Source organism: Nerophis ophidion, linkage group LG24 (genome assembly GCF_033978795.1).
Source record: "Nerophis ophidion isolate RoL-2023_Sa linkage group LG24, RoL_Noph_v1.0, whole genome shotgun sequence".
Lineage (NCBI taxonomy): Eukaryota > Metazoa > Chordata > Actinopteri > Syngnathiformes > Syngnathidae > Nerophis > Nerophis ophidion.
In genome coordinates, this window is record NC_084634.1 from 36426344 (window position 1) to 36450519 (window position 24176).

A 24176-nucleotide genomic window follows, 5' to 3' on the forward strand; every position below is an offset into this window, starting at 1 on the left:
AATGCCCCAGAAGGGACAAGCGGTAGAAAATGGATGCATGCTACCAACCGCTGTCCGGTTCTTGGTGTTGCAGCCGTGTGTCATCTAAAGGGAGCCAAACCAGGTCGGCCTGGTGCTGGTCTGACTGGGCCGAGTGTTGTTGCACCAACTCGGGAATTTCCGCCTGGTGCTGCTGCCCGATGTTGATGCGGCTGGAACGCAAACAGAATACAATGATTTGCAAATCCGTCTCAACTTATATTCAATTGAATAGACTGCAAAGACTATATACTAAACATTCAAACTGGTCAACTTTGTTATTTTTGCAAATATTAGCTCATTTAGAACTTGATGCCTGCCACATGTGTCAAAAAAGCTGGCACAAGTGACAAAAAAGACAGAAAGTTGACGAATGCTCATCAAACACTTATTTGGAACATACCACAGGTGAACAGGAAATTTAGGAACAGGTGGGTGCCATGATTGGGTGTATAGTGGGTGTATAATATAGCCAAGAGTCATGGATGCACAGCATTAAGGGTAATTCTTATGTTGCGTTTATAATGTGTTACAGAGCCAATGTTCTCCAGAAATGGGATTGGTGTGTGGCGCATATTATTAAGAGTGTTAAAGTTGTTTTATATCACAACCATTAGTGTGATCTGTATGGCTGTGGAAAGAGACCCCTGGTTTACACATAGTAAAAGCAAAATAAAAGTCCTCTGCCATTTTGAAAAAGACGACGGGGAAGCGTCACTCGTGACATCACGAGTTTGACCCGGCGGTAAAAGAAAGCAGGCGCTTATTATTTTGGGGAACGAGTTTGACCTGGCAGTAATTCAAGGCAGCCTCTTATTACATGCCCGGCAGCTATTCAAGGAAATACGGTAGTCTCTTTTAATCGCATAATTACACAGTAATTTGGACATCTGCGTTGCTGAATCTTTTGCAATTTGTTCAATTAATAATGGAGACGTCAAAGAAGAATGCTGTTGGTGGAAAGCGGTGGATTGCATCTGCCTTTAGCACCGAAACACAGCCGGTGTTTCTTTGTTTTTGTTGTGAAGCTTTAACACAGAGCGGTCAAGCGAACATGTTTCTCTACATCAACCAGCAAGTTTTTGGATGGGAAAATTGTTGGCTCTTATCGGAAACTTCAGTGGCTAATGGGACTTTCCCCTTTAGTTGTCAGAAAGGCAGCTGTGATCTTGGCTCCTCATCGGCTTCTCTCTGAGACACTGGCGTTCACCGCAACCATCCGACTTTCGGGTATGGCCTTACTCATCTAATTGTGACGGTCCGTCACTTCATTTCTGTTGGTTTTCCTTGTTTTTTTATTTACTTCCCGTCAGTGCTCTTATTTTGTTATATTTCCTGTTTGTTCCGCGGAGCACTGTTTTCTCCTCACTTGCCGTAAATTGGCAGCCGGTCCACACCTGCTGCCAATCAGCATACCGTATTTCCTTGAATTGCCGCAGGGCATATAGTATGCGCCTGCCTTGAATTACTGCCGGGTCAAACTCGCTTTCAAAATAATTAGCGCATGCTTAGTATTACGAGCTGGTCAAACTCCCCTGTCATCATTTTCAAAATGGAGGAGGCTGATTTCAATACCGGTAATTTGAAATCGCAAAAAGGGAAGAAGATTAAGAGTTATTCAGTAGGATTTAAGGTCCAAGCTTACATCACACTCAAATTTTTACTGCATACCTTTGGTAAGTGCCGGAGTGAGAAAAGGTTTCAAAATAATTAGCGCATGCTTACTTTTACCGCATGCCTTTGGTAAGCGCCGGAGTGAGAAGAGGTTTTAAAATAATTAGCGCATGCTTACTTTTACTGCATGCCTTTGGTAAGCACCGGAGTGAGAAGGGGTTTTAAAATAATTAGCGCATGCTTACTTTTACCGCATGCCTTTGGTAAGTGCAGGAGTGAGAAGAGGTTTTAAATTAATTAGCGCCCCGGTGGCAATTCAAGGAAATACGGTATGTCTATTTATGTTTTCACTCGAGCACTCAGTGCTCGAAGATAATCACATGTTTTGGAATTTCTGTTTGCAAGACTGCTTCATGTTTTGTTTTTGATGAGAATAAAAGTCATCTTACCTGCTCATCCTTCCTGGTTCTTGCATCTCGGGGTAACTAAACGGCACTAATAGTGACACTAATCTCACTAAAATACTATTAACACAATAAGCAGATAAGGGATTTTCCAGAATTATCCTAGTAAATGTGTCTAATTTCATATGAAATGCTCACACTGCCGCCGCCCGGAGCCGTCACTTTTTCTTTCTTTTTCTTTTTTTTTTTTTAGTGCCTCACTCTAACTTTCCTCATCCAAAAATCTTTCATCCTCGCTCAAATTAATTAGGAAATTGTCGCTTTCTCGGTCCGAATCGCTCTTGCTGCTGGTGGCCATGATTGTAAACAATGTTCAGATGTGAGGAGCTCCACAATTCGTGACGTCACGCGCACATCGTCTGCTACTTCCGGTACAGGTAAGGCTTTTTTATTAGCGACCAAAAGTTGCGAACTTTATCCTCGATGTTCTCTACTGAATCCTTTCAGCAAAAATATGGCAATATCGTGAAATGATCAAGTATGACACATCGAATGGACCTGCTATCCCCGTTTAAATAAGAACATCTCATTTCAGTAGGCCTCTAAGTTAATGATTATTTGCAAGAAAAATGTAGTTTCTCAGTTTGAATGTTAAATATCTTGTCTTTGCAGTCTCTTCAATTGAATATAAGTTGAAAAGGATTCGGGTTTTGTACATTGGCACTCACGGTTCAAGGCTCACAGGCGTAGCGTCGGTGATCAAAGGCAGGACCGGCGGTGTGATGTCTGAACTCGCTGCAAAAACAAGACAGGTTGAGCACAGGTGAAGACGTCCGGATGAGAGGACTAGAGGACGGACTCACTGGAGCGCAGGAGACTCCTGGCGGACGACTTGGGCGTGGGTGGCGGCGGCGGGAGGATTTGGTTGCTCACGGCAAAGTTGGTGAGAAAAGCGGAGAAGTAGAGTCCGGAGCCTTCCCTCACGGGAGATAGTATGGGCGGGGGCGTGTAAGGGGGCAAGGTCATGGGGTTGTCCGGCAGGCGGATGGGGGAGCGGAGGTTGCTCTGGTAGGCGCTGATGCTGGAGTAAACGGAGGCCGGGATGAAGGTGGAGGGTCTGGGCGGAGGGATGATGAGCGGCTCCGGCCGGGGGCGCCGCTTCAGTTTGGCCTTACCCTCTTCATCTAAACCCTGGTCGCTTTCTCCGTCCTGAGTGGAAGAAATAGAACTTTATGTACTCTCTGTTCAATATATTCAATGACAAGATTGTGTGTAAGTTTTGTGTTGAACGTGACAAATAATATAATCACACTATTTCGCCTTCCGCTCGATTGTAGCTGAGATAGGCACCCGTGACCCCAAAGGGAATAAGCGGTAGGAAAAGGATGGATGGATAGTTAAGTATATTCTTGGGTTTTCAAAAATAATAAGTAAAAATACTAAATAAAAAAAATATACACACACACACACACATATATATATATATATATATATATATATACATACATAAATATATATACTCACAAACATACATATACAGTATATTTATATATATATACACATACAAACATTTATGTATATATATAAATTTATATATATATGCATATATATGTATAAATAAATGTGTATATATGTATGTATATATATATGTACGTATATGTATATATATGTATATGTACAGTATATACATACATATGTATATATACATACATATTTATATGTATAAATATATATATATACATACATATATTTATATATGTATGTATATACATACATATATTTATATATGTATGTATATACATACATACATACACATATTTACATATATATTTATATATATTTGTATGTATGTATGCATATATATGTATGTATGTATGTACTGTATGTATCTATATATAAATATATATGTATATATATATTTATATATAGACACACACATTATATATGTGTGTATGTTATATATATATATATATATATATATATATATATATATATATATATATATATATTATGTGTATGTGTGTATATGTATATACACACACATATATGTGTGTATGTATGTATATATATATATATATATATATATATATATATATATATATATATATATATATATATATATATATATATATATTAGGATAAAAACAACTGAAATATTCTTGACTGCTAAAACAAAGTAGATGCGGGGAATATCGCTGAAAGGAAGACATGAAACTACCAAAAAAAGAGAAAAAGCCACCAAAATAGGAGCGCAAGACAAGAAGTAAAACACTAGACACAGGAAAACAGCCAAAAAGTCCAAATAAGTCAGGGTGTGATGTGACAGTACACCTACTTTGAGACAAGAGCTATAGGGATGCATGCTTGCTTATGCTTTAAAGTCATATCCAACAATTGCCACGACGACTTTTTACTGTCAACTGAGTTTCGTTTTAATGATTTCTGCTGGTGGTGTGCCTCCGCATTTTTTCAACACAAAAAATGTGCCTTGGCTCAAAAAGGTTGAAAAACACTGCATTACCAGACTGTTAGCTACTTATCCTCTCCTTCTTTATAATGTACATTTTCTGCTGGATCTCCTCTTTTTTTGCATGCTGCCCTTTTTTTTTTTAATGACGCTGTTACAAATAATGTAATATTGTACATGGTAATTGGGATTTGTTAGATGTATTGCGGGGGCAACAGCCTAAGCAGGGAAACCCAGACTTCCCTCTCCCCAGCCACTTCGTCTAGCTCTTCCCGGGGGATCCCGAGGCGTTCCCAGGCCAGCCGGGAGACATAGTCTTCCCAACGTGTCCTGGGTCCTCCCCGTGGCCTCCTACCGGTTGGACGTGCCCTAAACACCTCCCTAGGGAGGCGTTCGGGTGGCATCCTGACCAGATGCCCGAACCACCTCATCTGGCTCCTCTCCATGTGGAGGAGCAGCGGCTTTACTTTGAGTTCCTCCCGGATGGCAGAGCTTCTCACCCTATCTCTAAGGGAGAGCCCCGCCACCCGGCGGAGCAAACTCATTTCGGCCCCTTGTACCCGTGATCTTATCCTTTCGGTCATGACCCAAAGCTCATAGGTGAGGATGGGAACGTAGATCGACCGGTAAATTGAGAGCTTTGCCTTCCGGCTCAGCTCCTTCTTCACCACAACGGATCGATACAACGTCCGCATTACTGAAGACGCCGCACCGATCCACCTGTCGATCTCACGATCCACTCTTCCCTCACTCATGAACAAGACTCCTAGGGACTTGAACTCCTCCACTTGGGGCAGGGTCTCCTCCCCAACCCGGAGATGGCATTCCACCCTTTTCCGGGCGAGAACCATGGACTCGGACTTGGAGGTGCTGATTCTCATTCCGGTCGCTTCACACACGGCTGCAAACCGATCCAGTAAGAGCTGAAGATCCCGGTCAGATGAAGCCATCAGGACCACATCATCTGCAAAAAGCAGAGACCTAATCCTGCGGTCACCAAACCGGAACCCCTCAACGCCTTGACTGCGCCTAGAAATTCTGTCCATAAAAGTTATGAACAGAATCGGTGACAAAGGACAGCCTTTAATCACTAAAACACTAGTAACACAATAAGCAGATAAGGGATTTTCCAGAATTATCCTAGTAAATTTGTCCAATGACATCTGAATCGCTCTGCCATCTAGTTTTTTGTTTTTTTTCTAGTCCTTCACTCTCACTTTCCTCATCCACAAATCTATCATCCTCGCTCAAATTAATGGGGAAATTGTCGCTTTCTCGGTCCGAATCGCTCCTACTGCTGGTGGCCATGATTGTAAACGATGTGAGGATGTGAGGAGCTCCACAACCCGTGACGTCACGCGCACATCGTCCGGTACAGGCAAGGCTTTATTTATTAGCAACCAAAAGTTGAGAACTTTATCGTGGATGTTCTCTACTAAATCCTTTCAGCAAAAATATGGCAATATGGCGAAATGATCAAGTATGACACATAGAATGGACCTGCTATCCCCGTTTGAATAAGAACATCTCATTTCAGTAGGCCTTTATGGTATAAAAGCCACAGCCTGTCATTGTGGCTCGTGCAGCCCTTTGAGACACTTGTGATTTAGGGCTATATAAATAAACATTGACTGATTGATTGATTCACCTTGCATGTTATGACTTTTCCGTATGGTGAATAAAAAAGTTTTGGAAACACCCGTTCTAGGCTAGTTTATGTTCTGCTCAAAAAAACTCTCGGTCACCGTGTTTCTGAGGGATTTCCGTCGAGCCACGATGACGGACGGTTTGCAGTCCGGCTGCGCCGCGGGCCGCTCCGCCTGCGCCGCTCGTCCGTGCGACGCGGCTCCCTGCGGCGCCGCTTGGCTCCTGTGCACCGGCACGGACACGGGCATGACTAAAGGGACCATAGCGGCGTGCTTGCCTCGAGGACCGTCTCCCTGCTGAGAAACGGAAACAACAACAAAAATGGGGCAAAATCAAACCGGTGCAAGGAAGACAAACGGTATAAAATGAATGGATGGATAGTCCTCCATGCATTAAATAGTACAGTGCATCCTGAAAGTATTCACAGCGCTTCACTATTTCCACATTTTATGTTGTAGCCTTATTACAAATTGAAATGAACTCATTTTTGTCCTCAAAATTATGTACACAATACCCCATAATGAATTTTTTTTCTCAAATGTTTTAAAAATAAAAACATAAGAAATCATATGTACATATGTCAGGGGTGTCCAAACTTTTTCCACTGAAGGCTACACATGGAAAAATTCAAGCATGCGGGGGCTATTTTGATATTTTTCATTTTCAAACCATAACAAAATATATGGATTTTCAAAATGTTACCTTTAGCAGTCCCGGGGACCGTAAAGGGTCTCAGTTATTAAAATGTTAAACATAAGTCCAATTTTTATATTTATTTTTTATTTAACGCTTACAGTAAATCTCTCTATCAACTTAAAAAAAAAAAAAAAAAAAGATTTTATGGCTTTTCTGTCAAAAACATCTTTGTTTTTTTAATAGTAAAACTGAATTATGCAGTATTTAGTAATTAGAGCCCTAAAAGATCAATAATGCAGGACACCATTGATTTTAATTCTTTATTTTTTTTGAGTAATCACAGTGAAAAGATAAATAAAATACCTCTAAATATATTTGAGATCCAAAAGGTGCCCCACTCAGAAAGTGATACATTTTTATTAGTTTTTTTTTTTTACTTTCAACACTTACGTTACGAGATGAACTTCAGATATATCCGTCGATTTTTACGTTTAAACTATTATTTTGTTTGTTTTATGCAATTTTGTCAAAGAAAACTTTGTTTTTATATGGCAACTACACAATATGTGCAATATTTACCACATAAAACATTTTAAAGTGAAATATTTGAACTAATTGGAGCTTTGAAAATAATTAATTAAAACATGGATTTTTTTTGGCATTATTATTATTTTTTTTAGCTATGGCAAAAAAAATCAAAAATAAAGAGACAAAAGAAAACAAACAGCCTGCATGGCAGCTTTGTGTCAACATTGCAACTTTTTCTTGATAGATTTCACCTCATTCCAATATTTTTAATGTTCTTTTATATTTTTGCAATAGCATTTCCAGAATGTGTGTGGGGCCGGTAAACAGTTAGCTTTGGGCCGCAAATGGCCCCCGGGCCGCACTTTGGACATCCCTGACATATGTACTACAAGCTGTAATAACTTACTGAGATCAATCAGGACCAAAACACTTAAAACAAGTAAAACACTCTAACATAAAATCTGCTTACTGAGAAGAATGATCTTATCGGACAGAAAATAAGCAAATATCAGCCTTATTTGAGATATTTCATCTTACGTAGATGTCAGTTTTTGCAGTGTGAACTCCTTGAAATTCCTAAAATAGTTTTAAATGTGCAATTACAAATGTATCCAAGTAAAAAAAAAAAAAAAAAAGGCTGCTACTTGTCATGCTTTATCAATTAGTAAAATAGCACCTCAAATCCAAGGTGAAATATTTTGAATACCAATTATATTATTGTGTTTAAGATGCACACCCTGAAAATATAACTGTCATTTTTATGAACCCTGATGGACCATTGTCAGACTTCCGGGCTACAATATACACCACCCCCCCAACCCCACCCCATAGAGTTAGGGCTGCATTGGATTCTGGGTATTTGTTCTGTTGTGTTTATGTTGTGTTACGGTGCGGATGTTCTCCCAAAATGTGTTTGTCATTCTTGTTTGGTGTGGGTTCACAGTGTGGCGAATATTTGTAGCAGTGATAAAGTTGTTTGTACGGCCACCCTCAGTGTGACCAGCATGGCTGTTGAACAAGTATGCCTTGCAGTCACATCCGTGGGTCTGCAGAAGCCTCATACAATGTGTGACTGGGCCGGCTCACCGTTTGTATGGGGGGAAAGTGGACGCTTAAGGCAGTGCCATCACGGCACACCCTTAATATTGTTGTACAGGTGAAAACCAGGAGAATGATCGCCTCGGGAGATTGTCGAGGGGAGCACTGATATTCGGGTGTTTCCCGGAAAGATCGCGAGAGTTTGCAAGTACAGTGGGGCAAAAAAGTATTTAGTCAGCCAGCGATTGTGCAAGTTCTCCCACTTAAAATGATGACAGAGGTCTGTAATTTCCACCATAGGTACACTTCAACTGTGAGAGACAATGTGAAAAAAATCCAGGAATTTTAAAGAATTTATTTGTAAATTATGGTGGAAAAGAAGTATTTGGTCAACCATTCAAAATTCTCACCGATGGAAGGAGGTTTTGGCTCAAAATCTCACGATACATGGCCCTATTCATTCTTTCCTTAACACGGATCAATCGTCCTGTCCCCTTAGCAGAAAAACAGCCCCGAAGCATGATGTTTCCACCCCCATGCTTCCCAGTAGGTGTGGTGTTCTTGGGATGCAACTCAGTATTCTTCTTCCTCCAAACACGACAAGTGGAGTTTATACCAAAAAGTTCTATTTTGGTTTCATCTGACCACATGACATTCTCCCAATCCTCTGCTGTGTCCACTGTCCACTACTACCCTCAGGCAGACGCTACAGGGTGCTAAAAGCGAGCACCAATAGACTAAAAAACAGCTTTTACCCAAGAGCCATAGTAGCATTAAACAGGCACTGAGTGAGCACAATATGTCCATCATGTGTAATGTTTTAAAAAAATTTGCAATTTTTTCGGACTACAATGTGCAATAATGTTATATGTATGTGTGGATATATATTCATATGCATGCATATATGCATCTGTATGGATATATATATACTTTTTGTTTTTTTTACTATTTATATTACCATATTGTATATGCACCTTAGGGCAGTGGTCCCCAACCTTTTTGTATCCGCGGACCGGTCAACGCTTAATAATTTGTCTCGCGGCCCATGGGCGTGGGGGGGATGGGGGGGAGTCCTTTTTTTTTTTTTCCTCTTTGTCATGAAAAAGGGACGTTTTTGTCATGAAAAGGGGAGGTTTTTGTGGTTGGTGCACTAATTGTAAGTGTATATTGTGTTTTTTATGTTGATTTAATAAAAAAAAAAAAAATTATTCTGCGGCCCGGTACCAATCGGGTGGTTGGGGACCACTGCCTTAGGGGATCTGCTCCAATTTCGTTGTTCTTTGAACCTGTTCATTGCAATAATGACAATAAAACTCTATTCTATTCTATTCTATCATCCATGTATCCATTTTGGTATAAACTCAACTCATCGTGTTTGGAGGAAGAAGAATACTGAGTTGCATCCCAAGAACACCACACCTACTGTGAAGCATGGGGGTGGAAACATCATGCTTTGGGGCTGTTTTTCTGCTAAGGGGACAGGACGATTGATCCGTGTTAAGGAAAGAATGAATGGGGCCATGTATCGTGAGATTTGGAGCCAAAACCTCCTTCCATCAATGAGAACTTTGAATGGTTTAACAAATACCATAATTTATGAATAAATTCTTTAAAATTCCTACAATGTGAATTCCTGGATTTTTTTTTCACATTCTGTCTCTCACAGTTGAAGTGTACCTATGATGAAAATTACAGACCTCTGTCATCATTTTAAGTGGGAGAACTTGCACAATCGCTGGCTGACTAAATACTTTTTTGCCCAAATGTATGTCATTCAAAAAAGGTGAATTCATCAAAAAGTGCATGTTAGATTTGTTTAAGAACTCTTTTCTTGCGGCTCACCCACTTTCTGCATCCAGTGGCCTCCAGGTAAATTGAGTCTGACACCCCTGCTTTAAAGTTATCTCCAACCATAGCGGCGATGACTTTATACCAGGGGTAGGGAACCTATGGCTCTAGAGCCAGATGTGGCTCTTTTGATGACTGCATGTGGATCTCAGATAAATCTGAGCTGACGTTGCTTAACAGGCTAAGTAATGAATAATTCCACTTGTAACCACAGTGTTAAAAGCAACGTTCAAAATATAAAACATTCTCGTGCATTTTAATCCATCCATCCGTTTTCTACCGCACCTGTTCAAGAAGTTGCGTTAATGGTAAAAAGTTATTTATTTATTATTGGTTAGTGTGGGGCTTGCCCTCCTGGGGGTTCTTCAGACCCCCCAAGCACCGACATGAGAGCCTGTTTCAGGGTTAAAATATTGTTTTATTTTTCAATAAGTCTCTCAGTTGCTTTCCAGCAATAGTATTTCCAGCTCAAACCCAGTCTCTCCTCCTGGCTGCTGCTTATTACAGAGCGACAGGTGATTAGATAACAAGGCCCAGGTGGGCCATCTACGCACCTATCGCTGCAGGCCCGCAGGCCACGCCCCCTCCACAGTTAGCTTCAGAATAACAATGTTATTACAAAGAATAAGAGACCTGTTATACTCTAGAAATGTTGGTCTTACTTAAAAATGTACTTGTTTAGTTGTGTTCAGTGTTTAAAAAAAAAAAATGTATATGGCTCTTACAGAAATATATTTTAAAATATTATTGATTAGTGTGGGGCTTGCCCTCCCGGGGGTCTCTTCAGGGGGTCTCTTCAAACCCCCAAGCACCGACATGAGAGCCTGTTTCAGGGTTACAATATCGTTTTATTTTTCAATAAGTTTCTCAGTTGCTTTCCAGCAATTGTCTTTTTCTCTTTCGTCCTCGCTCGCGCTCTGGCTCCAGCCCCAAACCCGTCTCTCCTCATGGCTGCTGCTTAATAACATAGCGACAGGCGATTAGATAACAAGGCCCAAGTGGGCCGACTACGCTCCTGTCGCTGATTTTGAGGCCGGTCCTGGCACACCCTGCTTCGCTGCAGACCCGCAGACCACCCCCCCACCCCCCAGTTAGCTTCAGAATAACAATGTTATTACAGAGAATAACAGACTTATTATACCCTAGAAATGTTGGTTTTACTTAAAAATGCACGTGATTAGTTGTGTTCAGTGTAAAAACAAATTATTATTATTAATGGCTCTTACGGAAATACATTTTCAAATATTTGGCTTCTTGGCTCTCTCAGCCAAAAAGGTTCCCGACCCCTGCTTTATACTGTCAACCGAGTTTCGTTTTTTTTAATGATTTCTGCCAGTGGTGCACCTACGGATTTTTTTAAATAAATAAATAAATGGGTTGTACTTGTATAGCGCTTTTCTACCTTCAAGGTACTCAAAGCGCTTTGACACTACTTCCACATTTACCCATTCACACACTGATGGAGGGAGCTGCCATGCAAGGCGCCAACCAGCACCCATCAGGAGCAAGGGTGAAGTGTCTTGCTCAGGGACACAACGGACGTGACGAGGTTGGTACTAGGTGGGACTTGAACCAGGGACCCTCGGGTTGCGCACGGCCACTCTCCCACTGCGCCACGCCGTCCCTTTTCAATGCAAAAAAAAAATGTGCCTCGGCTCAAAAAAAAGGTTGAAAAACACTGCACCGGACGATAAAACCACGGCACGTGGCAAGTTTACGGGATATGAAAGCAAACGTTTGGTGCATTCAAGACAACACGGGAGCCGGGGCGACGTGGCCCCGCCCTCTTGAGTGCTGCATGACTGAGAAAAGAGCGTGAGGAATGTGGAGGTGTGCGGACATGCAGCTGCTCGGCCACACTTGTGCACAGCGGCGTTATTATAAATAGCGCTCACTCTCCATTTGTTGTGCAACACGGGCGAGCGGCGCAGTTGTAACGATATATCGGCCTCGGGCTTTCTTGCACAATCTGGTGAGATCTATAGTGGCAAAGCAGGGATGTGCGTAGCAACATCCTGTGTGCCAAATTGATTATTTATGTCTTGCACATTGAATGCACATCTTGTTTTTTCCTCCAATAAAGTAGAAGTACTGTTCTGGTTTTCTATTTATACAAAGTATTTAACGTTCAATTGTTTTAAAGAAATTAAATGAAATAAGTAGGATAAAATAAAATCATTCAATTCAATGGTTGCTCATTTTCTCTGCATCCACATAGCAACCACAAACATTATTATCCAGATTGTGCAAGTCATGATAAAGTTTGCGGCGATGGGACGTGCACGAGGGAGACTGCTGAGGTCGTAAATGAAACAAACCCCAGAAATTGATTTTGCAAGAGTTGGAGGAAGTGTCGAACAGAAACAAGAGTGAGGAAGAGAAAGGGGAGGGGAGGTCCTTCCTCTTTCAAACGAAATATTATGTTAGATCCACTATGGACTGGACTCTCACTATTATGTTAGATCCACTATGGACTGGACTTTCACAATATTATGTTAAATCCACTATGGACTGGACTGTCAATATTATGCTAGATCTACTTTGGACTGGACTCTCACTATTATGTTAGATCCACTATGGACTGGACTCTCACTATTATGTTAGATCCACTATGGACTGGACTCTCACAATATTATGCTGGACCCACTCGATGTCCATAGCATCCGGTCTCCCCTACAAGGGCCTGGGTCTCCTCTGCTTTTTTTTCTTCTTCTTTTTGAACATTAACTTTTTGCAGCGTCGCCTATATAAATCCACCATTTATAAATACACATCATTCGGCTAAATCAGTGTTCTTCAACCTTGTTTGAGCCAAGGCACATTTTTTGCGGTGAAAAAAATGAGGAGGCACACCACCAGCAGAAATTATTAAAAAACTTGTCTTAAAGTAGGTGTACTGTCACATCACACCCTGACTTATTTGGACTTTTTTGCACTTTTCCTGTGTGTAGTCTTTTACTTCTTGTCTAGCGCTCATATTTTGGTGTCTTGTTCTCTTTTTTTGGTAGTTTCATGTCTTCCTTTGAGCGATATTCCCCGCATCTACTTTGTTTTAGCAATCAAGAATATTTCAGTTGTTTTTATCCTTCTTTGTGGGGACATTGTTGATTGTCATGTCATGTTCGGATGTACATTGTGGACGCTGTCTTTGCTCCACAGTAAGTCTTTGCTGTCGTCCAGCATTCTGTTTTTCTTTACTTAGTACCCAGTTCAGTTTTAGTTTTGTTCTGCATAACCTTCCCTAAGCTTCAATGCCTTCTCTAAGGGGCACTCACCTTTTGTTTATTTTTGGTTCAAGCATTAGATACTTTTTTACCTGCACCCTGCCTCCCGCTGTTTCTGACATCGACAAAGCAATTAGCTACCGACTGCCATCTACTGATACGGAAGAGTATTACACGGGGCGGTATAGCTCGGTTGGTAGAGTGGCCGTGCCAGCAACCTGAGGGTTGCAGGTTCAATTCCCGCTTCCGCCATCCTAGTCACTGCTGTTGTGTCCTTGGGCAAGACACTTTACCCACCTGCTCCCAGTGCCACCCACACTGGTTTAAATGTAACTTAGATATTGGGTGTCACTCTGTAAAGTGCTTTGAGTCACTAGAGAAAAGCGCTATATAAATATAATTCACTTCACAATTCACTTACTCTGCCGAGCTCTAGACATCATTTGCAGACTATAATTACTGGTTTACAAAGATATATTTTAACCCAAGTAGGTGAAATTAGATCATCTCCCACGGCACACCAGACTGTATCCCACGGCCTCGGCACAGTGGTTGAAAAACGCAGGGCTAAATGAACCTCATCGACATCTTTAAACTGAAGCTTGCATTTTTTTTGTTTTGTCTTGTGTGCAAACTCCCTGTAACCACATTTCACGATTTAGGAATAAAATAAAACACCCGACCTCGGTTTTGAGAGCCGCCGACAGGGACTCGGGCAGGGAGGGCATTTCCGAAGCCTTCTGGGCCAGGGTCTCCAAGTTGATCTCCTTCGACGCCCTCCTCCTCCTGCGGGTGCTCTGGATGACTCCCCCCGTCGCCGCCAGGCCGTCTCCTCCCCGGGCGGCCGCCTGAGCCCCCGCTACTCCGTTCTGGGCGGCCTCCTTGGGGGCCCACATGTGGGCGGCGGCCGGCGGGGACTGAGGCGACTGTCCGTCTCTGGAGAGGCGGCGCGAGCGTCGGGGAGGGGCCGGCGCGGGGTGGAGACCTCCAGGACCCTGCTGCCTGGGTTGGACCTCCAGGGATGGCGCGGAGTCCTTTTTTTCAGGCGGGCAGAGGTTGAAATGGGCAAAATTAGCGGGTTGGATGTCCTGCTGGGGTAGAGTCTGTGCTTGCTGCATATTCTGCATTTGTTGCTGCCGCTCGTGGAGTTGCTGCTGGTGGTATTGATGCTGCTGCAGCTGCTGCATTTGTTGCATCTGCTGCTGCTGCTTAAGTTGCTGCTGCAGCTGCTGCTGCTGCATCTGGTGTAGCAGCTGCTGCTGCTGCTGCTGCTGTTGTTGTTGTTGTTGTGTTTTCGGCTGCTCCCCGTACGTTAAGCCCTGCATTCCCTTGTTGCCCGTAAAAACCGGGTAGTACCCCGAGGAGAACTGCTGCTTGCTGAAGGTGGCCTGGAAAGGCTGCAGCATGGACCCCTGCACGTTGTGCGGCGTCCCTTGCAGGTCTTTGTGTCCGTGCTGGTACGCCTGCATCTGGGCTTGGTGCATGGCAGCCGCCGCCTGCTGCTCCCACTCCAGCCCCCGCCCCTGGGCTTGACCCCGGGCGGCGTCCCGGTACGCTTCTGGGGGCGGCGGCTGCTGCTGCTGCTGATTGTCGCCCGCCATCTTATGGAAGCCGCGGGCATTCATGTAGGGCCCAAAGTTCTGCCCCCACCCAGGCACGGGGGCTTCTTGAGACCAGTTGGTGGAGTCCTGGTGCACCCACTTGACGGGAGCCACCTGTTGATAGGACGGCAGGACCTGCGGCGCCTTCTCCGGGTTAAAAACCCCCGAGCTTCCCGCCATGTCGCTCTGGCCCGACTCCATAGCCAAAGGTCCCAGTCCGTAATAAACGTCCCCGGCATGTTGCACGGGCTCCTTCATGGCCGCCGCGCGATGCTTGCCGCTCTGAGGAGGAAGACTCATTGTATCCTGCGGTTGACTTTTTTTTGTTGTTTTTTTTTTTGGGTGGGAAATTACCACTGGCGTGTGACGCCCATCCTCTTTAGCGTGCCGCACCTTGTAGGAAAAAAAGGGAGAGACAGACACTTTATTTACCTCCTTAGAAAAAAAATAAATAAAAAAGCACACAGGAAATGGAGGCCAAATCAGAAAGGTCAAAGAGCATGCATGCTTTATAGCAGTGGTTCTTAACCTTGTTGGAGGTACCGAACCCCACCAGTTTCTGTTTTGTTTGTTCATTAGTTAAAAAAATTCAAGACAAAGTTATATGTTTTTGGTAACACTTTAGTATAGGGAACATATTCTAAGTAACAAAGACTTAATTTTGTCATGATCTGTGGTCTGGATCATGTTTTTGTTATCTTTTTGGACTCTTTTAGTCCCTTTTTGCGCTCCCTTGTTTTGTTTGGTTACCACTTGTGATTTTCAGCTGCCTCTGGTGTTCGGACCGTGCACCTGTTTCTAATCAAGACCCTTATTTAAGCCTGTCTTTGCCAGTCAGTCGGCCTGGCGTCGTTGCTTGTTTTCATGCGATACCACAGTTCATGTTGCTCCATTCATGTCGTGTCCACGAAAGTCTTCTTTATTTCTTGCCACAGTTTCGTGTTTGTTCGAAGCCATAGTTTATGTTTGTTTGTTTCATGCCACAGTTTTGTGTTTGTTACCCGCCATAGTTTATGTTTGTTTACCTCATGCCCTGCCAAGATTCATCGAGTTAATAAATATGTTCCTACCTGCAAGCTAGGGCTGGGCGATATATCGATATACGATATATATCGCAGGTTTGTCTCTGTGCGATATAGAAAATGACTATATCGTAATAGTCGAGTAGACCAGTGGTTCTTAACCTTGTTGGAGGTACCGAACCCCACCAGTTTCATATGTGCATTCACTGAAACCTTGATTAGTTAAAAATAAAAAAAATAAAAAGTTCTAATTCAAGACAAAGTTAAATGTTTTTGGTAACACTTTAGTATAGGGAACATATTCTAAGTAACAAAGACTTAATGTTGTCATGATATGTGGTCTCAATCATGTTTTTGTTATCTTTTTGTTAGTTTTTGGACTCTTTTAGTCCCTTTTTGCGCTCCCTTGTTTTGTTTGGTTACCACTTGTGATTTTCAGCTGCCTCTGGTGTTCGGACCGTGCACCTGTTTCTAATCAAGACCCTTGTTTAAGCCTGTCTTTGCCAGTCAGTCGGCCTGGTGTCGTTGCTTGTTTTCATGCGATACCACAGTTCATGTTGCTCCATTCATGTCATGTCCACGAAAGTCTTCTTTATTTCTTGCCACAGTTTCGTGTTTGTTCGAAGCCATAGTTTATGTTTGTTTGTTTCATGCCACAGTTTTGTGTTTGTCCCCCGCCATAGTTTATGTTTGTTTACCTCATGCCCTGCCAAGATTCATCGAGTTAATAAATATGTTCCTACCTGCAAGCTAGGGCTGGGCGATATATCGATATACGATATATATCGCAGGTTTGTCTCTGTGCGATATAGAAAATGACTATATCGTAATATTCGAGTAGACCAGTGGTTCTTAACCTTGTTGGAGGTACCGAACCCCACCAGTTTCATATGTGCATTCACTGAAACCTTCATTAGTTAAAAATTTAAAAAAAAAAAAGTTCTAATTCAAGACAAAGTTATATGTTTTTGGTAACACTTTAGTATAGGGAACATATTCTAAGTAACAAAGACTTAATTTTGTCATGATCTGTGGTCTGGATCATGTTTTTGTTATCTTTTTGTTAGTTTTTGGACTCTTTTAGTCCCTTTTTGCGCACCCTTGTTTTGTTTGGTTACCACTTATGATTTTCAGCTGCCTCTGGTGTTCGGACTGTGCACCTGTTTCTAATCAGGACCCTTATTGAAGCCTGTCTTTGCCAGTCAGTCGGCCTGGCGTCGCTTGTTTTCATGCGATAACACAGTTCATGTTGCTCGATTCATGTCGTGTCCACTAAAGTCTCGTTTATTTCTTGCCACAGTTTCGTGTTTGTTCGAAGCCATAGTTTATGTCTGTTTGTTTCATGCCACAGTTTTGTGTTTGTTACCCGCCATAGTTTATGTTTGTTTACCTCATGCCCTGCCAAGATTCATCGAGTTAATAAATATGTTCCTACCTGTAAGCTAGGGCTGGGCGATATATCGATATACGATATATATCGCAGGTTTGTCTCTGTGCGATATAGAAAATGACTATATCGTAATATTCGAGTAGACCAGTGGTTCTTAACCTTGTTGGAGGTACCGAACCCCACCAGTTTCATATGTGCATTCACTGAAACCTTCATTAGTTAAAAATAAAAAAGTTCTAATTCAAGACAAAGTTATATGTTTTTGGTAACACTTTAGTACAGGGAACATATTCTAAGTAACAAAGACTTAATGTTGTCATGATATGTGGTCTCAATCATGTTTTTGTTATCTTTTTGTTAGTTTTTGGACTCTTTTAGTTCCTTTTTGCGCTCCCTTGTTTTGTTTGGTTACCACTTATGATTTTCACCTGCCTCTGGTGTTCGGACTGTGCACCCGTTTCTAATCAGGACCCTTATTAAAGCCTGTCTTTGCCAGTCAGTCGGCCGGGCGTCGTTGCTTGTTTTCATGCGATGCCACAGTTCATGTTGCTCGATTCATGTCGTGTCCACTAAAGTCTCGTTTATTTCTTGCCACAGTTTCGTGTTCGTTCCAAGCCATAGTTTATGTTTGTTTGTTTCATGCCACAGTTTTGTGTTTGTTTCCCGCCATTGTTTACCGTATTTCCTTGAATTGCCTCAGGGCATATAGTATGCGCCAGCCTTGAATTACTGCCGCGTCAAACTCGCTTCCCAAAATAATTAGCGCATGCTTAGTATTGCCGCCTGGTCAAACTCGTGACATCACGAGTGACACTTCCCCTGTCATCATTTTCAAAATGGAAGAGGCTGATTTCAATACCGGTAATTTGAAATCGCATAAAGGAGAGAAGATTTAGAGCTATTCAGTAGGATTTAAGGTCCAAGCTTACATCACACTGAAATTTTTAATGCATACCTTTGGTAAGTGCCGGAGTGAGAAGAGGTTTTAAAATAATTTGCGCACGCTTACTTTTACCGCATGCCTTTGGTAAGCGCAGGAGTGAGAAGAGGTTTTAAATTAATTAGCGCCCCGGCGGCAATTCAAGGAAATATGGTATGTTTGTTTACCTCATGCCCTGCCAAGATTTATCGAGTTAAAGGCCTACTGAAAGCCACTACTACCCACCACACAGTCTGTTTATATATCAATGCTGAAATATTAACATTGCAACACATGCCATCCATCCATTTCCTACCGCTTATTCCCTTTAAGGGTCGCGGGGGGCACTGGCACCTATCTCAGGCAACACATGCCAATACAGCCTTTTTAGTTTTCTAAATTACAATTTTAAATTTCACGGGAGTTTCGTCTTGAAAACGTTGTATAATGATGACGTGTACGCAAGACGTCACGGATTTTAAGGAAATATGAGCGCTGCACACACACACAGCTAAAAGTCGTCAGCTTGAACGGCATACTTACACAGTATTTTGGAGATCTGTGTTGCTGAAACTTTTGCAATTTGTTCAATTAATATTAGAGAAGTCACAGTAGAAAGATGGAGTTGGGAAGTTTTAGCTTTTAGCCACACAAACACACGGTGATTCCTTGTTTAAAATTCCCGGAGGTGAAACTTTACTACGGATAAGAGCGCGGTCAAGCCAACATGGATCCGTACCAAATGTCAACCAGCAGGTTTCGGTGAGAAAATTGTGGTTAAAAAGTCAGTTCTTACCGGAGAAAAGCTGAGCTTGTGCCGTCTATAGCTGCCGTCGACTCCCCTGAGACACTGCGCGTCAACACACCCGTGGACACACCCCTCCGACTATCAGGTACTATTTAACTAGCAACACAATAGAAAGATTAGGAATTTCCCAGAATTATCCAAGTAAATGTGTCTAAAAACGTCGGAATCCGTCCCAATGCAATCACGTTTTTTTACTTATTTCTTTTTTATCATATTTTTTTTCTAGTCCGTCGCTATCAATATCCTCAAACACGAATCTTTCATCCTCGCTCAAGACTATCAGGTACTATTTAACTAGCAACGCAATAAAAAAGATTAGGAATTTCCCAGAATTATCCTAGTAAATGTCTCTAAAAACATCGGAATCCGTCCCGGTGCAATCGCGTTTATTTTTACTTGTTTTTTTAATCATATTTTTTTTCTAGTCCGTCGCTATCAATATCCTCACACACGAATCTTTCATCCTCGCTCAAGACTATTGGTACTATTTAACTAGCAACGCAATAGAAAATTAGGAATTTCCCAGAATTATCCTAGTAAATGTCTCTAAAAACATCGGAATCCGTCCCAGTGCAATCGCGTTTTTTTTAATCATATTTTTTTTCTAGTCCGTCGCTATCAATATCCTCAAACACGAATCTTTCATCCTCGCTCAAATTAATGTGGAAATTGTCGGGTTTTTTTAATAATGAATGAGGGAAAAACGGAAACTTTTGTTTTTGGTCCGGCCCTCACTGACTTGGGACCATTGCAAAATGATGTGCGTCCCAAAGTCACCAGCCTTGGCGTCACTATAGACAGCCATTTTAAACTAGACAAACAAGTCAATGGCGTTTTAAAATCGTGTTTTTAACACCTTCGTCTTTTAGTAAAGGTTAAACCGTTTTTATCTTTTAACCTTTTTTGAACAAGTCGTGCATGCTTTTATTTCAAGTGGCCTGGACTACTGCAATGCACTTTATGCTGGCATCAGCCAAAAAGCTCTCTCCCGGTTGCAGTTAGTCCAGAACGGGGCAGCACGACTTTTAACAGGGGCCAGGAAACGCTCAAGACTATCAGGTACTATTTAACTAGCAACGCAATAGAAAGATTAGGAATTTCCCAGAATTATCCTAGTAAATGTCTCTAAAAACATTGGAATCCGTCCCAGTGCAATCGCGTTTTTTTTTTTACTTGTTTTTTTTTTATCATATTTTTTTTCTAGTCCGTCGCTATCAATATCCTCAAACACGAATCTTTCATCCTCGCTCAAGACTATCAGGTACTATTTAACTAGCAACACAATAGAAAGATTAAGAATTTCCCAGAATTATCCTAGTAATAGTGTCTATAAACATCGGAATCCCTCCCAATGAAATCGCTTTTTTTTTTTTTTACTTATTCTTTTTTTTATCTTTTTTTTTTCTAGTCCGTCGCTATCAATATCCTCAAACACGAATCTTTCATCCTCGCTAAAATTAATGTGGAAATTGTCTTTTTTTAATAATGAATGAGGGAAAAACGGAAATTTTAGTTTTTGGCCCGGCCCTCACTGACTTGGGACCATTGCAAAATGATGTGCGTCCCAAAGTCACCAGCCTTGGCGTCACTATAGACAGCCATTTTAAACTAGACAAACAAGTCAATGGCGTTTTAAAATCGTGTTTTTAACACCTTCGTCTTTTAGTAAAGGTTAAACCGTTTTTATCTTTTAACCTTTTTTGAACAAGTCGTGCATGCTTTTATTTCAAGTGGCCTGGACTACTGCAATGCACTTTATGCTGGCATTAGCCAAAAAGCTCTCTCCCGGTTGCAGTTAGTCCAGAACGCGGCAGCACGACTTTTAACAGGGGCCAGGAAACGCCAGCATATAACCCCAATTCTTCAGAGTTTGCACTGGCTCCCTGTTCATTTTAGAATTGATTTTAAAACATTGCTGTTTGTTTTTAAATCTTTACATGGACTGGCACCTCAATATATCTCGGACCTCATACAAATTTACATTCCTGCGCGCGTTCTGAGGTCCGATAGTCAGCTCCAGCTCATGGTGCCCAAGACCAGACCTAAGACCAGGGGAGACAGGGCCTTCTCTGTGGTCGCCCCTAAGCTCTGGAACACTCTGCCCCTCCATGTTCAAACTGCTTCCACAGTGGAGTCTTTTAAGTCTCGTCTTAAGACCCACTTTTATTCTTTGGCTTTTAATACTACGTGAGTTGTGTGGTCCTCTGTCCTCTGTTGTCCTCTGTGTTTTTTATAAACTTTTATTTTTATTTTACTGTTTTAATTGATTTTACCCTTTAAAATAGTTTTTAGGGGTTAGTGCGTCTGCCTCACAATACGAAGGTCCTGGAGTCCTGGGTTCAAATCCAGGCTCGGGATCTTTCTGTGTGGAGTTTGCATGTTCTCCCCGTGAATGCGTGGGTTCCCTTCCTCCCACTTCCAAAGACATGCACCTGGGGATAGGTTGATTGGCAACACTAAATTGGCCCTAGTGTGTGAATGTGAGTGTGAATGTTGTCTGTCTATCTGTTTTGGCCCTGCGATGAGGTGGCGACTTGTCCAGGGTGTACCCCGCCTTCCGCCCGATTGTAGCTAAAATAGGCGCCTGCGCCCCCCGCGGCCCCAAAAGGGAATAAGCGGTAGAAAATGGATGGATGGAAAATAGTTTTTAATCATATTTGTTTTTATTTTTTGTTTTATTCAGTCATTGGTGGAGCATAATATTGTTTTTAACATGGCTGTGCAGCACTTTGGAAACGTTATTGTTGTTTAAATGTGCTATATAAATAAAGTGGATTGGATTGGATTTATTTCACCCCATATTTGTTCCCACTACCGCACCTAAATTGGAGTCTTTAATCTCGTTATATGCAAATATAATGACAATAAAGTTCATTCTATTCTATTCTATTCTAAAATCTCATTTCAGTAGGCCTTTAATAAATATGTTCCTACCTGCAAGCCTTGTCCGGAATAGTCCGTTTGCATCCCGGGAGAACAAACCTCGCAGTAAACTGGTGCACAAATCGAACCGTGCATGAACATCACCTTGTTCGAACAACAAAGCCAACACAGTGCATAAACTCACAACAAATGACACACCTGCAAATCAGTCAGCCGTTGCAGTATCCGTAGTACCCCGAAGTTTGTATTTACACGATGAGTCGGGTGTGTTTTGACCTCCGCCGAACCCCTGAGGCTGACTCACAGACATTGAACCCAGGTTAAGAACCACTGCTTTATAGAGTAACAACTCCAAAGATATGTTTGTGCAGGAAGTGTGACGTTTTTTTTTTTATTATTGCAAGCTAGCAGCGACCATGCACGCCTTTTGAGGGTGTTAGCTGCTGTTTGGCCGAACGAGAAATACAGGAAATGAGGTTCAATCACATGGGTGTTACAAAAAAAAAAAAACACGATGCAATAAGGAAGCATTGGAAGGTTAGGCAACATGGACTTGAATGTCTTACCTCATACGCGAGACGCTGGCTTCTCCGTGGCCGGTGTTTCTTCGCAAAGAAAATCGTGGAGATCCATGATTGTGCGCAACAACTGAGCAACTTTCTCTCCACCCCGGAGTTTTTTTTTTCTTCTTCCCAGCAGTTAAATATGGCGTGCAGTCTATACGGGTGGAATCATCGAAAGGACCGGAAGGTGCTTTTTTTTTTTTTTTTTTTCTCCTTTCTTTTTTCTTACACCGTAGTTACAACGTTATTCATTGTATCCAGCGGAAGAATAAGAAAAAAAAAAAAAAAAAAAAAAGGAAGAAAAAAAAAAAAAAAACGTCTACAACTTTTTCCCCCTTGACCGACTTTAGTGACGGCGTGTGAATACGCTGCAGTTTCCGCACATGAACGCAGCGTTGCGCAGTCAAAGTGCACCAGTCGAAAGTGGCGACGGTCGGCTCAACGGAACGCGAACGCACGGCAAAAAAAAAAAAAAAAGTGCAAGAGGACCGAAAAAAAACAAAAAAAGTGGTGCAAAAGAGCCCCCGAACGCAGTGCCTCACCCACAAACAGATCACAGCTTATCCTGTTTTCCAACCTGCTGACTTGGCCCCGCCCACAACTGCATCCGTGTACGCTTGTTTTGGCGAGGCGGGCAGCCCGAGGAGGCGGAGTCTCATCAATATTGCAGTTGATTACAGTACTGTGGTTCCGAGGTTGCACAAATTAAGGCCCGGGGGCCAAATGCGGCCCGTTAACTTTCTATTATGGCCCGCCGGAAATTCCCAAATGTTATTTTTTTTAGATGGAAAGTGTAGCTGCCATTATAATGTGTGGTGATGTTTTCAAATGACCTTAAAGGCCTACTGAAAGCCACTACTAGCAACCACGCAGTCTGATAGTTTATATATCAATGATGAAATATTAACATTGCAACACATGCCGATACGGCCTTTTTAGTTTACTAAATTGCAATTTTAAATTTCCCACGAATTGTCGTGTTGAAAACGTCGAGGTATGATGATGGGTGCGTTTGACGTCTCATTATTTTCCAGCCCGATCCAAGCTATAAGTAGTCTGCTTTAATCGCATAATCACACAGTATTCTGGACATCTGTGTTGCTGAATCTTTTGCAATTTTTTTCAATTAATAATAGAGAAGTCAAAGTAGAAAGATGGAGGTGGGAAGCTTTTAGCCTTTAGCCACAAAAACACAGCCGGTGTTTCCTTGTTTAAAGTTCCCGAAGATGAAAGTTTAGAATGGATCAGAGCGGTCAAGCGAACATGGATCCCGACTACATGTCAACCGGCAGTTTTCGGTGAGAAAATTGTGGTAATAAGTCGCCTCTTACCGGAGACATCAGTGGAGCTTTCGTCCTGCTGCAGCTGCCGTGACTTCCCTCGGAGACTCTGGCGTCAACACACCTGTGCCCCCCCCCCCCCCGATTTCAGGTACTATATAATCTCACTAAAACACTAGCAACACAAAAGGCGGATAAGGGATTTTCCAGAATTATCCTAGTAAATGTGTCTAATAACATCTGAATCGCTCCCATTGCAATCCCCTTTTTTTTTTTTTCCTTACAC

At 42.1% G+C, this 24176-nt stretch overlaps 1 protein-coding gene across 3 annotated transcripts in view; it reads right to left on the bottom strand.

The window, feature by feature from the left end:
• The window catches only part of mideasa (mitotic deacetylase associated SANT domain protein a), a 55949-nt gene extending 32035 nt beyond the window's left edge, over nt 1-23914 (bottom strand). Inside the window, exons 1-7 of one of the 3 annotated variants that reach the window (XM_061886286.1) lie at nt 22246-22401; nt 22099-22157; nt 14108-15418; nt 6249-6446; nt 2900-3245; nt 2765-2831; nt 49-191 (exon numbers count right to left, since the gene is read on the bottom strand). In XM_061886286.1, coding sequence (XP_061742270.1) covers nt 49-191; nt 2765-2831; nt 2900-3245; nt 6249-6446; nt 14108-15418; nt 22099-22131 — 2098 coding nt within the window. In that variant the 5' untranslated portion in view covers nt 22132-22157; nt 22246-22401. Of the gene's footprint in view, nt 1-48; nt 192-2764; nt 2832-2899; nt 3246-6248; nt 6447-14107; nt 15419-22098; nt 22158-22245; nt 22402-22613 lie in introns of those variants that run through there. The other 2 variants (XM_061886287.1, XM_061886288.1) reach the window with 2 other exon arrangements.
• Between the last annotated feature and the right edge of the window lie 262 nt (nt 23915-24176).